Genomic DNA, 14,999 nt, shown 5'->3' on the forward strand with positions numbered 1-14,999 from the left:
GGAGCTTGCAGTGAGCCGAGAGAGTGCCACTGCAGTCCGGCCCGGGCGAAAGAGCGAGATTCCGTCTCAAAAAAAAAAAAAAGCACACACAGACTGAGAATAAAGGGATGGAAAAAGATATTCCACGCAAGTGGAAACCCAAAAAGAGTAGCAATAGCTATACTTATATCAGAAAAAATAGATTTTAAGACAAACACTATAAAAAGAGACAAGGAAGGTCATTTTATAATGATAAAAGGATCAATTCAGCAAGAGGATATGACAATTGTAAACATATGCAACCAACACCAGAGCATCCAGACATATAAAACAAATATTATTATATTATTAGAACTAAAGAGAGAGACAGACTCTAACATACCAATAGCTGGAGACTTCAAACAGCCCACCTTAAACATTGGACAGATTCTCCAGACAGAAAATTAATAAAGAAACATTGAGGCTGGACGTGGTGGCTCAGGCCTGTAATTCCAGCACTTTGGGAGGTGGATCGCTTGAGGTCCAGGAGTTTGAGACCAGCCTGGCCAACAAGGTGAAACCCCGTCTCTACTAAATATACAAAAATTAGCTGGGCATGGTGGCACGTGCCTGTAATCCCAGCTACTTGGGAAGCTGAGGCAGGAGAATCGCTTGAACCTTGGAGGTAGAGGTTGCAGTGAGCCGAGAATGCCCCACTGTATTCTAGCTTGGGCAACAAAGCAAGACTCTATCTTAAAAAAAAAAAAAAAAAAAAGAAACCTTGGACTTAATCTCTATTACAGATCAAATAGATCTAATAGATACTTATGGAATATTTCATCCAATGGCTGCAGAATACACATTCTTCTCCTCAGCACATGAATCATTCTCAAGGACAGACGATATGTTAGGCCACAAAACGAGTCTTTATAATTTCAAAAAAACTGAAATCATATATATCTTATCTAATCCACAACAGAATAAAACTAGAAATCAATAAAAAAAACTTTGGAAATGATACAAACATATGGAAATTAAACAATATGCTCCTGAATGACCAGTGGGTCACTTAAGACATTAAGAAGCAAATTAAAAATTTCTTGAAGCAAATGAATACGGAAACACAAAACACCAAAACCTATGGGATAGGCAAAACAGTACTAAGAGGAAAGTTTATACCAATAAGCACCTACATCAAAAAAGTAGAAAAACTACAAATAACCTAATGACACATGTTAAAGAACTAGAAAAGCTAGAAAAAATCAAGCCCCAAAATTAGTAGAAGAAAAGAAATAAAGATCAGAGCAGCAATAAATGAAAACAAACAAAAAACAGTACAAAAGATCAACAAAATGAAAAATTGTTTTTTTAAGAAAGATAAACAAAATTGCCAAACCTTTAGCCAGACAAAGAAGAAAACAGAGAACACCCAAATAAATAAAATCAGAGATGAAAAAGGAGACATCACAATTATATCACAAAAATTCAAAGGATCATTACAGACTACTATGAGCAACTATATGCCAATAAGTTGGAAAACCTAGAAGTAGTGGATAAATTCCTAGATGCATACAACCTACCAAGATTGAACCATGAAGAAATCCAAAACCTGAATACAGCAATAAGTAATGAGACTGAAGCCATAATAAAGTCTCCCAGCAAAGAAAAGAACCAATAGCTTCACTGCTGAAGTCTACAAAATATTTAAAGAAGAACTGATACCAATCCTACTCAAACTATTCTGAAAAATAGAGAAGGAAGGAATACTTGTATACTCATTCTACAAGGTCAGTATTACCCTGATACTAAAACCAGACAAAGACACATCAAAAAAAGAAAACTACAGGCCAATATCTGATTAACATTGATGTAAAAATCCTCAACAAAATGCTAGTACACCAAATTCAGAAACACATTAAAAACATCATTCATCATGACCAAGTGGGATTCATCCCAGGGATGGAAGGATGGTTCAACATATGCAAATCAATCAATGTGATACATCATATCTACAGAATGAATGACAAAAACCATATGATCACTTCACTTGATGCTGAAAAAGCATTTGACGAAATTCAATTGCTTCATGATAAAAACCCTAAAAAAACTGGGTATAGAAGGAACGTTCCTCAACATAATAAAAGCTATACGCAACAGACCCACATCTAGTATCATACTGAATGGGGAAAAACTGAAAGCCTTTCCTCTAAGATCTGGAACATGACAAGATGCTCACTTTTACCACTGTTATTCAACATAGCGTTGGAAGTGCTAGCTAGAGCAGTCAGACAAGAGAAAGATATAAATAGCACTCAAATTGGAAAGGAAGAGATCAAATTATCCTAGCTTGCAGATGATACAGTATTTGGAAAAACCTAAGACTCCAACAAAAAACCATTGAAACTGATAAGCAAATTCACTAAAGTGGCAGGGTACAAAATCAAAATACAAAAATTAGTAGCATATCTTTTTTTTTTTGAGATGGAGTCTTGCTCCATCACCCAGGCTGAAGTTCAGTGGCATGATCTTAGCTCACTGCAACCTCCGCCTCCCAGGTTCAAGCAATTCTCCTGTCTCAGCCTCCTGAGTAGCTGGGACTACAGGGGCCTGCCACCACACCAGGCTAATTTTTGTATTTTTAGTAGAGACGGGGTTTCACCTTGTTGGTTAGGCTGGTCTCAAACTCTTGACCTTAGGTGATCCAACCGCCTCAGCCTCCCAAAGTGCTGGGATTACATGCGTGAGCCACCATGCCTGGCCAATTAGTAGCATTTCTATATGCCAACAGTGAACAATATGAAAAAGAAATTAAGAAGGTAATCCCATTTACAATAGCTACAAAGAAAACACATAGGAATAAATTTAACCAAAGAAGTAAAAGATTTCTATGATGAAGTATAAAACATTTTTGCAAGAAACTGAAGTGGACACACACAAAAAAGAAAGACATTCCATATTCATGGATTGGAAGAATCAATATTGTTAAAATGTCCACACTTCCCAAAGCGATCTATGGACTCAATGCAATCCCTATCAAAATACTTTCACAGAAACAGAAAAAATAATCATAACATTTACACGGAACCACAAAAGACCCAGAATAACCACAGCTATTCTAAGCAAAAATAAAAACAAAACTGGAGGAGTCACGCTACCTGACTTCAAATTATACTACAGAGCTGTAGTAGCTAATATATCATGGTACTGGCATAAAAACAGACACACAGACCAATGGAATAGAATAGAGAACCTAGAAACAAATCCATATATGTACAGTGAGCTCATTTTGACAAAGGGGTCAAGAACATACATTGGGGAAAGGACAGTCTCTTCAATAAACGGTGCTGGGAAAACTGGATATCCATATGCAGATGATTAAAACTAGACACCTATCTCTTGCCATATATAAAAATCAAATCGAAATGGATTAAAGACTTACATACTTAAATCTAAGACCTGAAACTATGAAACCACTAAAAGGAAACATTGGGAAAACTCTCCAGGACATTGGACTGGGCAAAGATTTCTTGAGTAATACCCAACAAACACAGGCAACCAATGAAAAAATAAACAAATAGGATCATATCAAGTTAAAAAGCTTCGCATAACAAAGGAAACAATCAAGAAAGTGAACAGAATCCAAGGAATGGGAGAAAATATTTGCAAACTATGCATCTGAGAAGGGATTAATAACCAGACTACATAAACAACCCTACAGGAAAAAACATAAAACAATCCAATTTAAAAATGGGTAAAAGATCTGAATAGATGTTTCTCAAAGGAAGACATACAAATGGTAAACAAGTATATGAAAAGGTGCTCATCATTACTGATCATCAGATAAATGCAATCAAAACTATAATGAGATATCATCTCTTCCCAGTTAATACGGCTTTTATCCAAAAGACAGGCAATAATGAATGCTGGTGAGGATGTGGAGAAAGGGGAACACTTGTTTGCTATTGGTGGGAATGTAAATTGGTATAGCCACTATGCAGAATAGTATGGAGGTTCTTCAAAAAACTAAAGACAGAACTACATATGATCCAGCAATGCCTCTACTAGGTATATATCCAAAAGAAAGGAAATCAGTATATTGAAGAGATATCTGCACTTCCATGTGTATTGCAGCATTATCAGCCTGAGTGTCCATCAGCAGATGAATAAAGAAAATGTGGTACATATATACAATGGAGTACTGATCAGCTATAAAAAAGAATGAGATCCTGTCATTTGCAACAACATGGATGGAACTGGAGGACACTGTTAAATGAAATAAGCCAGGCACAGAAAGACAAACTTTGCATGTTCTCACCTATTTGTGGGAGCCAAAAATTAAAACAATTGAACTCACGGAGATAAAGATGGTAGAATGATGGTTACCAGAGGGTGGAGAGGGTGGGGAGGGGGAGTGGGAAATGGGGATGGTTAATGGGTACCCCAAAATATAGTCAGATACAATGGATAAGATCTAGATAGCACAACAGGGTGATTACAATCAGCAATAATTTGCTGTACATTTTAGAATAAATTAGGGAATACAATTGGAATGTCTGTAACACAAAGAAATGATGAATGCTTGAAGTGACGGATACCCATTTACCCTGATGTGATTATTACCCATTGTATGCCTGTATCAAAATGTCTCACATGCCCCATAAATACATCCACTACTATGTAGCCCACAAAATTAAATTTTTAAAAAGTCTTCATTTGGTAGTATCTTCTAAAGAGACTATGGATGCTAAGTTGTTGGTTTTTTTCTCTCCAAATTTTGGGTGTTTTGCTTCCTAAGTATTTAAAACCAAATTTCACTTTATTATTTGTTTTTCTTCTCTGCCCCTCTCATTTTATATCCATATTAGGGACTTAAATCAGTTTTTTTTTCATCCAATGTCTAATTATCACTGTTTAATGATTTTTATGTATCAGTTTAATCTTTTACAACCTGGCATTTTTTTTGCAAGCTATCATTCAGCCACTGACTGAATAAACAAATATGCACCTAAAAAGTTTACTTATGATGAGGAGTCACAGAATTTATATCAAAATTCAACTCTGCAATGGTTGTAATGAGAGCTCAATGAATGAAAAAAAAATGAGATGCAAAATCATGAGAAAAAACAGGAAGGTTAATACAAATCAACTATTTGCTTGACCAATCTGTCTAGATTTTAAGACTCAAAGTGATTCTCTTAAGAGGTAATTTTAAGCCAGGCAATTTATTTAAAGATATCTGATGAAATTGGTAAGACAAAAATAACTTCTGAGCAATGACTTTCTTGCAAGTCATTTGATAAAAGTTCATTGTCACAAATGACAGAATCTTAATGATAGCAGAGTACTTTATTCACAGGAGAAACTCTATTAAATTCCTTGATGGATATACTCAATGGCACTTACACTTTCACAAGAAAGCAATGCTGAAAATCCATCAGAATAAAACAACACATCTTCCATATGTTACAGCTTATCTCCAAGGAGAGGAAGTAGAATACATATTTGGAAAACCATTAATGCAAAAGCCTCTTGTCTTACCCGTTCATCTGTTGAATGATGGGAATAATTGATGAGACCAGGGATGGGCTGTTCACCGTGTGCCATGACAACAGCAGGACTGGTGTAGAATGGATGCTTCTAATGCACAACACATAACAACTATGAATATAGTGACAGGAAAACATGAAACTATACAAGCAAAATGACTAAAAAGGAAAAAAGGTAAAAACAAATGGAAAAATGAAATGCTAACATTTTCCAAATGTAGAATGACAGAATCAGCTTAGATTTTAAATGCCATAAGCTTCTCTCCTAAGATTGAAATTTATGGCACTTCTTACTCTTTTAATTCAGAGTAAAGGAAAAAGAACATATAATGATTTAAAAATGCACCTATTCAACCAATTGGTTTCATAAAAAAAAAATATCACACAAAACTTAAATACTTGCTAGCCTTAAGCACTTACTGGATCACTGAATGGACACTTCAAAAGGATTTCTCGATGATTCTAATCTATATATTATTAAAAAAAAACCTCACAATGCTCATAGCCAAAATAACTGGATAAGCCATAAAATCTGAGAATTACTTCATATAGCAATTAAATTTTCAATCTTTATGCTCTTAATGAAAAATCATAATTTCCAGAATTGGTATGCTACTTTCTGAAGATATTAAGGCATACTAGGTGGACTTAAGTAGGTATGGAGAATAAACCATGTTCTGTAACTTTAAGACAGTTAAATTTACTCAAGTAACTCATGGTAGTATATTTACCCATGGAGTTGCCCAAAGAGAATTTGTAATACTTTGATATTGTCCTAATAATATTTCTTACTTTATTAAAGTAAAAATGCAAATATATCAATTTCCTAACTTTACCACTAGGGTAATTTGTGTCAAGCAATGTTTGAATAAGTTATTAGTTAAGAAAAATTCAACAATTGCTGAAAAGCTTTGTCCCTTTAAAAATCTTTATTAATCTTTCCCAACTCATTTCTTGAATCATCTAAGGTCTTTTACCTTCAGTTTGCTGTTCAAGAATTTGTGAAGTTTTGATATTTTGAATATATAAACATTATATATTTAATATGTCCACAAAAGTGACATCTCCAAAGAGTTCTAAAATGTCACATTGTTTATCATTGTAGCTATTACTTCAATAGGCTACAGCTCATCAGTAATGCCTCAGAACTCAGAATTAACTTCAGTGCCTTCAAGGAATCTATATCAAGAAGGAAACATAGTAGTGGAGTGTCATGGACATCCCAGTTATTTTTTTAGGGTTCTCTGAAGAAGTATTAAATGTAGGGAGGGATGGGATGGAAAACAGATGAAACCAGTACATTTACCTGTGGGTCCTTTAGGCCTCTGAGTAGCTCTCATCAGGCTTACCTTGGCAGCAATGGCTGCTGCAGTTATATGTGATGAGGAACTATCTTCTGTTGAAGCAACACCACTGTCTTTCTTCTCTTCTTCCTCTTCTTCACATTGAACCCCTTTGTCTTCTGTCTGTTTATGGGGGCTGGTAGTAGGAGGAGGGGAAAGAGGGGGTGGTGGGGAAGGCAAATCTTCAAGTTCATCATGCACCTCCTTTACTTTTACAATGGCATCACGTAAAAGGTCAATGGCATGAGGTAGAGCTGGCAGTATGAATTGAAAGCATTCCTGTATGCAAGAGAAAGAAAAAAAATTAAGATGAAGCACTTTTGTAATTATATAAGATGGTGGCAATCAAATTGTTTCATGATTTTGGCTCTGCATTTTCCTCCATCAATCTCAGAATGAATCATATGTAAAACATTGTCTTAGCAATATGCCATGAAGTAAGCATAACATATATTACAGTATTCTCCATAAGCTAAGGAACTACAGTGCTACAATGTTGGTCATATCAAACATTAAAAATGACCACTCTTTTAATTAAAATTAACTTTTAAATGTTTATAGGAGTATGTGCTGTGAAATGATCTAAAATTTGTAATATTTTTGTCATGAACTGTACTACTCCTAATTATTGTGATGTAATAAAAATACAGTGACAAAAAAAAGCATATACTCTGCTGACTATTCCTTTTGCTATGCAAAAGCTCCTTAGTTTAAATTAGGTCCCAGCTATTTATCTTTGTTTTTATTGCAATTGCTTTTGGGTTTTTGGTCATGAAATCCTTGTTTAAGCCAATGTCTAGAAGGGTTTTTCCAATGTTATCTTCTATAATTTTTATATAGTTTCAGGTCTTAGGTTTAAGTCCTTAATCTATCTTGAGTTGATTTTTGTATAAGGTGAGAGTTGAGAATCAAGTTTCATTCTCCTACATAGGGCTAGCCAATTATTCCAGCGCCATTTGTTGAAAAGGGTATCCTTTCCCTACTTCATGTTTTTGTTTGCTTTGTCGAAGATCAGTTGGCTCTAAGTTTTTTATTTTATTTCTAGGTTCTCCATTCTGTTCCATTGATCTATGTGCCTATTTTTATACCAGTACCACGCTGTTTTGGTGACTATGGCCTTATAGTGTAGTTTGAAATCAGGTAATGTGATGACTCCAGATTTGTTTTTTTTGCTTAGTCTTGCTTTGGCTATGCGGGCTCTTTTTTGGTGCCATATGAATTTCAGAATTGTTTTTCCTAACTCTGTGAAGAATGATGGTGGTATTTTGATGGGAATGGCATAGAATTTGAAAATTGCATTTGGCAGTATGGTCATTTTCACAATATTGATTTGGCTAATCCATGAGCATGGGATGTGTTTACATTTGTTTGTGTCATCTATGATTTCTTTCAGCAGCATTTTGTAATCTTCACAATCTACACATCTGACAAAGGACTAATATCCAGAATCTACAATGAACTCAAACAAATCAGTAAGAAAAAAAAAAAAAATCTCATCAAAAAGCGGGCTAATGACATGAACAGACAATTCTCAAAATAAGATATACAAATGGCCAAAAAACATATGAAAAAATGTTCAACACCACTAGTGATCAGGGAAATGAAAATCAAAACTGTAATGCAATACCACCTTACTCCTGCAAGAATGGCCATAATCAAATAATCAAAAAACAGTAGATGTTGGCGTGGATGCGGTAAACAGGGAACACTTCTACACTGCTGGTGGGAATGTAAACTAGTGAAACCACTATGGAAAACTGTGGAGATTCCTTAAAGAACTAAAAGTAGAACTACCATTTGATCCAGCAATCCCACTACTGGGTATCTACCCAGAGGAAAAGAAGTCATTATTCAAAAAAGACACTTGCACACACATGTTCATAGCAGCATAATTCACAATTGCAAAATCGTGGAACCAACCCAAATGCCCATCAATCAATGAGTGGATAAACTATTTTATTTATATATATATATATATATAAAAATACAAATAAATATATATTATATAAATATATATAAAATATATAAACATATAAAATATATTTTTTATTACATATAAATATATAAATATATATTATATAAAATATATATTTATATAAACAAATATATATAATAAATTATATATATAAAAATAAAATAGTTTCTTTATCCACTTATTGATTGATGGGCATTTGGGTTGGTTCTATGGTTTTGCAATTGTGAATTGTGCTGCTATGAACATGTGTGTGCAAGTGTCTTTTTTGAAGAATGACTTCTATATATATATATATGATGGTATATTACTCAGCCATAAAAAGGAATGAATTAACACCATTTGCAATGACCTGAATGAGATTACAGACTATTATTCTAAGTGAAGTAACTCAGAAATGGAAAACCAAACATTGTATGTTTTCACTGATATGTGGGAGCTAAGCTATGAGGATGCAAAGGCATAGGAATGACACAATGAACTTTGGGGACTTATGGGAAAGAGTGCAGGGGGTGAGGGATAAGACAACAAATATGGTGCAGTGTATACCTCTCAGTGATGGGTGCACCAGGATCTCACAAATCACCACTAAAGAACTTACTCACGTAAGCAAATACCACCTGTACCCCAATAACTTACGGAAAAATAAAAAAAAAATAAGATTGAGGACAGGCATGGATGGTCAGAATCAGATTCTCTAAAAAAAAAAAAAAAAGGCATGCACTGCATTTTTAAAAAAATAGAATTTCTATATACAACTTGGTAGTTTAAAGAAGCATTATGAGAAAGACACGAAAGATAGGAAAGAAGCCCAAGAGTTTGAGGCTGCAGCGAGTTATGATCGTGTAACTGCATTCCAGCCAGGGTGACACAGTGAGACTCTGTCTCTAAAAATAAATAAATAAATACATTCTAAAAACTTGTATACTACCCTCTTTTCCATCCCTTCCTCCCCAAGAGAAAACCTACATACTCACACACATACACATTTAATTCTTGGGTTATTTCTACAACTCTTAAATGATTTATGCAAAAATCCTGAAGAAACTAGGAGCCCTCCATCCCTTGTTCCCAACCTCCTGAATCAAGACCATTTCTTGATGTGATTCATGCCAAACACTTAAGACACTGCTGTATTTTGGATGGGTCAAATCTACTTAACCTTTTTTTTTTTTTGAGACGGAGTCTCACTCTGTCTCCCAGGCTGGAGTGCAATGGCGCCATCTTGTCTCACTGCAACCTCTGCCTCCTGGGTTCAAGCAATTCTCTGCCTCAGCGTCCTGAGTAGCTGGGATTACAGGTGCCTGCCACCATGCCTGGCTAATTTTTTTTTATTTTTAGTAGAGATGGGGTTTCACCATCTCGGCTAGGCTGGTCTTGAACTCCTGACCTTGTGATCGGCCCGCCTCAGCCTCCCAAAGTGCTGGGATTACAGACATGAGCCCTAGCGCCTGGCCAAATCTACTTAATCTTTAATCCAAAAGTAGAGAGAAGCAATTGGGGGCCTTCCATGCAGAAAGTGGGCTCAGGAGGCTAAGTAAAGGAATATGAATATTTATATCCAAGGCACTCAGGAACTTTTACACAGGTGCAAGAAACTTACATTAAAGTGGCCACAAGATTGTTTAAATAGGCGACAGACAAATGAAACTCTATGTTTACTGCTAGACACCAAACCTTTGTGTGAAATCTTGAATTTATGGGGAGGGAGAGTAGCCTGTACCTGTCTGTTATTTTCCTAATCCCGACCCCTCATTCTTGAACTGCAGATTGAGCCCCTTTGGGCTTCGGTGACCCCACCACTGGGGTATATTTATTTGATGGTTGATTTTGCTGTACTGTCTACTTCTTTTCCCATCTTCTAATCATTTTTTTTTTTTTTTTTTTGAGACGGAGTCTCGCTCTGTCGCGCTGGAGTGCAGTGGCACAATTTTGGTTCACTGCAAGCTCTACCTCCCGGGTTCACGCCATTCTCCTGCCCCAGCCTCCCTAGTAGCTGGGACTACAGGCACCCACCACCACGCCCAGCTATTTTTTTTTTTTTTTGTATTTTTTAGTAGAAACGGGGTTTCACCGTGTTAGCCAGGATGGTCTCGATCTCCTGACCTCGTGATCTGCCCGCCTCAGCCTCCCAAAGTGCTGGGATTACAGGCGTGAGCCACCGCGCCCGGCCCTAATCATTTTTTTTAACATACATGCTGACTCTTTTCCTATCGCTTCTCCTTTTCTTGGGAAAATATAATGAATAAAGATTTATTGGTACTGAAGTTGTTTAAAAAAAGGCAAGAAAGAGGTTTCATATTTTTAGTTAGAGCAGGGCAGTAGAATTAACAACCCATGTGAGAACCAGATTATTTTGTCCAGAGAGCTAAAGTTCTAACTACCATCATAAAGTATAGCTAGGTAACATTGTACAGCAAGCAAAATATAAAATAAGCTTGTAAAGAGCACTGCATAAAGTTAATATAATCTGCTGCTGAGGTGCTCACTATTATCTATAATGTATCACCAAAAGAGAATAGGTAAGGACCTAAAAACCAGAATATAAGGCCAGATATACCTGCAGAAGAGGTGGAGGTCTTTCTCTTTCACATTTGAAGTAATAGCTTAAAATCTAAGATGTAAAAAAAAAAAAATCTTAATTTTTGGAGGGTTACATAATATCGGGAAAGATGTCTAATCTTTTGACCTATCTTTGTATGGCTCAATCAGTTTACTCTTTTAAGATTGTGTAGTGAAGAATTTAACCTTGACCGAGGAGAGGTCTGGTCTTTACACTCAGCTTCTGGGAGTGATCTCCAGGTCCTTGAAATTTCATGCCTAATAGGAATGTCTTCGTTGCCTATGGACTTTGGGCACCAGAGACAGTCTAACAATGTTAGACTGCAGTTCAGGAATGAGGGAAAGGGATCAGGAAAAGAACAGACAGGTATAGGCTACCCTCCCTCTCTCCCCATTAATTCAAGATTTCACACAAAGCTTTGGTGTCTAGCAGTAAACATGGAGTTTCATTCATCTGTCTATTAAATAATCTTGTGGCCACTTTGACAAAAGTTTTTCTGCACCTGCATAAAAGTTCCTAAGTGACTTGAATATATATTCATACTCCCTTTCTTGGCCTTCTGATCCCACTTTCTACATGGAAGGCCCCCAGTTGCTTCTTTCTACTTTAGGATTAAAGATTACAGGTCAGCCACACTGGCAGTAAGTGTTTGAGTCTCAATAAAAGCTCTGGATACCAAAGGCTCAGTTGAACATCCCCAGCTGGCATTACTCCATGTGTGGTATCACAGACTGATGCCAGAAGGGTGACATGTCCATGTCTCCAAAGAGAGAGGACAACAGAAGTTCCTCATTTGTTACTTCTGTTAGACTCTGCCCTATGCACTTTCTCCCTTAGCTGACTTTAATCCGTATTCTTTCCTTGCAATGAACAATAATCACGATTATAACAGCTTTCTGTGAGTTCCATGAATGCTAGTATATTATTAAACCTGAAGGTCATTTTAGGATCTCCTGAATTTGCAATTAGGGTCAGAAATGAGAGCGATTTTGTGGAGTACTCCACATTTGTAGGTGGCTATTTTTTGCAGTTGGCTAAAACTCCTTACAGTTGGTGTCAAAAATAAGATTTTCTAGGCCGGGCGCGGTGGCTCACGCTTGTAATCCCAGCACTTTGGGAGGCCGAGGCGGGCGGATCATGAGTTCAGGAGATCGAGACCATGGTGAAACCCCGTCTCTACTAAAAATACAAAAAATTAGCCAGGCGTGGTGGCGGGCGCCTGTAGTCCCAGCTACTTGGAGAGGCTGAGGCAGGAGAATGGCGTGAACCCGGGAGGTGGAGCTTGCAGTGAGCCGAGATTGCGCCACTGCACTCCAGCCTGGGCGACAGAGCGAGACTACGTCTCAAAAAAAAAAAAAAAAAAAAAGATTTTCTAGAAAGACCCTGACTCACTGAAATACATGGCTTAGGAAGTGAAGAGAGGGTGTGGGATGATGAACCTTTGATCCCTGAGTGAAGACAGTGTCAACCACAGCATGGAATTGCTTCTGTACTGTGATTAATTAATGGAGATAATTCCCAAAAAGTTATCTCACTGGATGCATACGGAGATGCAAAATATAAAGAAAGAAGCTAAACACACAATCTCTCAGTTATTGTTATCTATGCTAGCTAAAATGAAGGTAGGGGATACAATACTACTCTAAATGAATAGGAATAGACTGTGCAGGAGGAACTTGCTAAACTAGTATTACCGACTGCAATCTGAATCAGCACAGTGGCCAAATCTTACAACTCTTTAAAAGGTGGAAAAGTTTGGGTATAAATAGAGAGAAGGAAGAATGGTGGCTGAGGGTAAAGGAATGAATGGATAGGTTATGCAGTAAGGGAAATAATACTGCATTGGTATCTCCAAAGAGGTTCAGAACAAGAGATGACGTTGTTTCTTAGCTTAACTGTAACAGATGCTTGAAAGAGTGAAGTCGTATGTTGCTGAGACCACTCCTATTTTTGGAATCCAACAAGCCTGCAAACCTGAGTAGCATCATTCTGGGAGACATTCTGGTCTATTAATGTCTGAGAAGGACTCTAAGAATGTGCCAGTATCTTTTGACTTTTATTTTTTAGGTTATGGCTAAGTGTATTGGGAAATTCAGTTAAAGCCTCCTCAGGATATAATGTCAATAGAAAATGACTGGCCTGAGGAAGAACTGCACTTAGGTAACCATCAGCTAATTTCTATGATATATAGTTCTGTACAAACATATCAATAGTGGTAGATTAAGGTGATAATTTAGTAACTTAATACAAAATTATGAAAATGTATGTAATGGCTTTAGTGGATGGATTAGCTATTTCTCTACATCTATCCATACCCTACACTGCCTTGGCCAAATCTTAGGCATATTCACACTGATACTACTGCTGTGTCTGTCACATAAACATATAGTAAATATAGATGCCCAGACAAACATGACTGTGTTGCTATACAATAAAAAAAGCCTTGGCCAAAGGCCAGGGGGTAGCTTGTACAGCAAAGAATTAACAGTACTTAAAGAGAGTCTGAGGGTAAAAGTAGTTGCCTTTAACTAGTTGCAGGAGATCTCTAGGTCCTCAGAATGTCATGTGTGACAGCAGTGTCTTTGTTTACGTGATGGCTTTGGCCACCATACACTCTAAGAATATGACTTATGATGGGGACTTTTGGCCACATGGTGTCAGTTCTGGAACGTACTGGAGACTAATGCTATCAATCCAATCTCTGGGAAGTGCTAAAGACTAAAGGTCATTCACATGGGCAAAATATAATGAACTGCAAAAAACAAACAAAAAAAAAAACAACAAAAAAACAAACAAACAAAAAAAACCTCTGGACATCAAAAACTCAGGTGAGCTTCTCTGATTGGAAATATTACAAGTATATTATCATACACAAATGCCAGGAGAGTAAAGCATTCATGACTCTATAGGGAGAGGACAAAGGAAGCTCTGTGTTTGGTAGTATTCCTGGACGTTGTCTTATGCACTTCTTCTCTTGGCTGATTTTAATCTGTATCCTTTCCCCATAATAAACCATAACTGTAAGTGTAACAGTTTTTAGTGAGTTCTATGTCTTTCCATTGAATTACTGAACCCAAGAGTGACTTTGGGAATCCTGCAATTGGTATCAGACGTGAGGGCAGTCTTGTGGAGTGCTCCAACTTTTTGGCTGGCTAACTTTCACGGCTGGTCAAAAGCTCTTACACTAAACCATTAATATGTCCAGGTGATTTACCTGAGATCCTTTCTTGCTACCTGGCAGGTTAATTATGAGCGTTTTCCCTCTGATTCCACATACAGGCCTGAAAGAAAAGAGAAAGTAGATGAACACTAAATTGCAATGAATGCCCGGTTTAAATACACTAACAACAAAGAACAATCATTTTACTTTACATGTGAACAACTGTTTTAGGAATAAAAGTGTTATCTTAAGACATTCACTGCTGGCTATACAAATTAGGCATTCTGGTTGAAGTTTTTACATTATGGTTAGTATGGCAAATTGGAAAAAATGTACTGAATGTGGAATCAGAATAATTTACCTACTTTTAAGCAATCTGACCAAGTCTAATGACCTATTTTGTCTAACTTCAGCTTCTTCATATATTATACAATTGTTTAAGAGTTTGAGATAGTGC

At 36.6% G+C, this 14,999-nt stretch overlaps 1 protein-coding gene across 18 annotated transcripts in view; it reads right to left on the minus strand.

The window, feature by feature from the left end:
* GPHN (gephyrin) overlaps nt 1-14,999 on the minus strand; it is a 722,880-nt gene that overhangs the window by 264,589 nt on the left and 443,292 nt on the right. For 9 of the 18 annotated variants that reach the window (XM_055291351.2, XM_063644411.1, XM_063644406.1 and 6 more), the window contains 3 exons: nt 14,597-14,663; nt 6,854-7,126; nt 5,497-5,595 (listed from right to left, as the gene is read on the minus strand). In XM_055291351.2, coding sequence (XP_055147326.1) covers nt 5,497-5,595; nt 6,854-7,126; nt 14,597-14,663 — 439 coding nt within the window. The remainder of the gene's footprint in view (nt 1-5,496; nt 5,596-6,853; nt 7,127-14,596; nt 14,664-14,999) is intronic. The other 9 variants (XM_063644412.1, XM_055291356.2, XM_055291353.2 and 6 more) reach the window with 1 other exon arrangement.

Source organism: Symphalangus syndactylus, chromosome 8 (genome assembly GCF_028878055.3).
Source record: "Symphalangus syndactylus isolate Jambi chromosome 8, NHGRI_mSymSyn1-v2.1_pri, whole genome shotgun sequence".
In the NCBI taxonomy this organism is placed as follows: Eukaryota; Metazoa; Chordata; class Mammalia; order Primates; family Hylobatidae; genus Symphalangus; species Symphalangus syndactylus.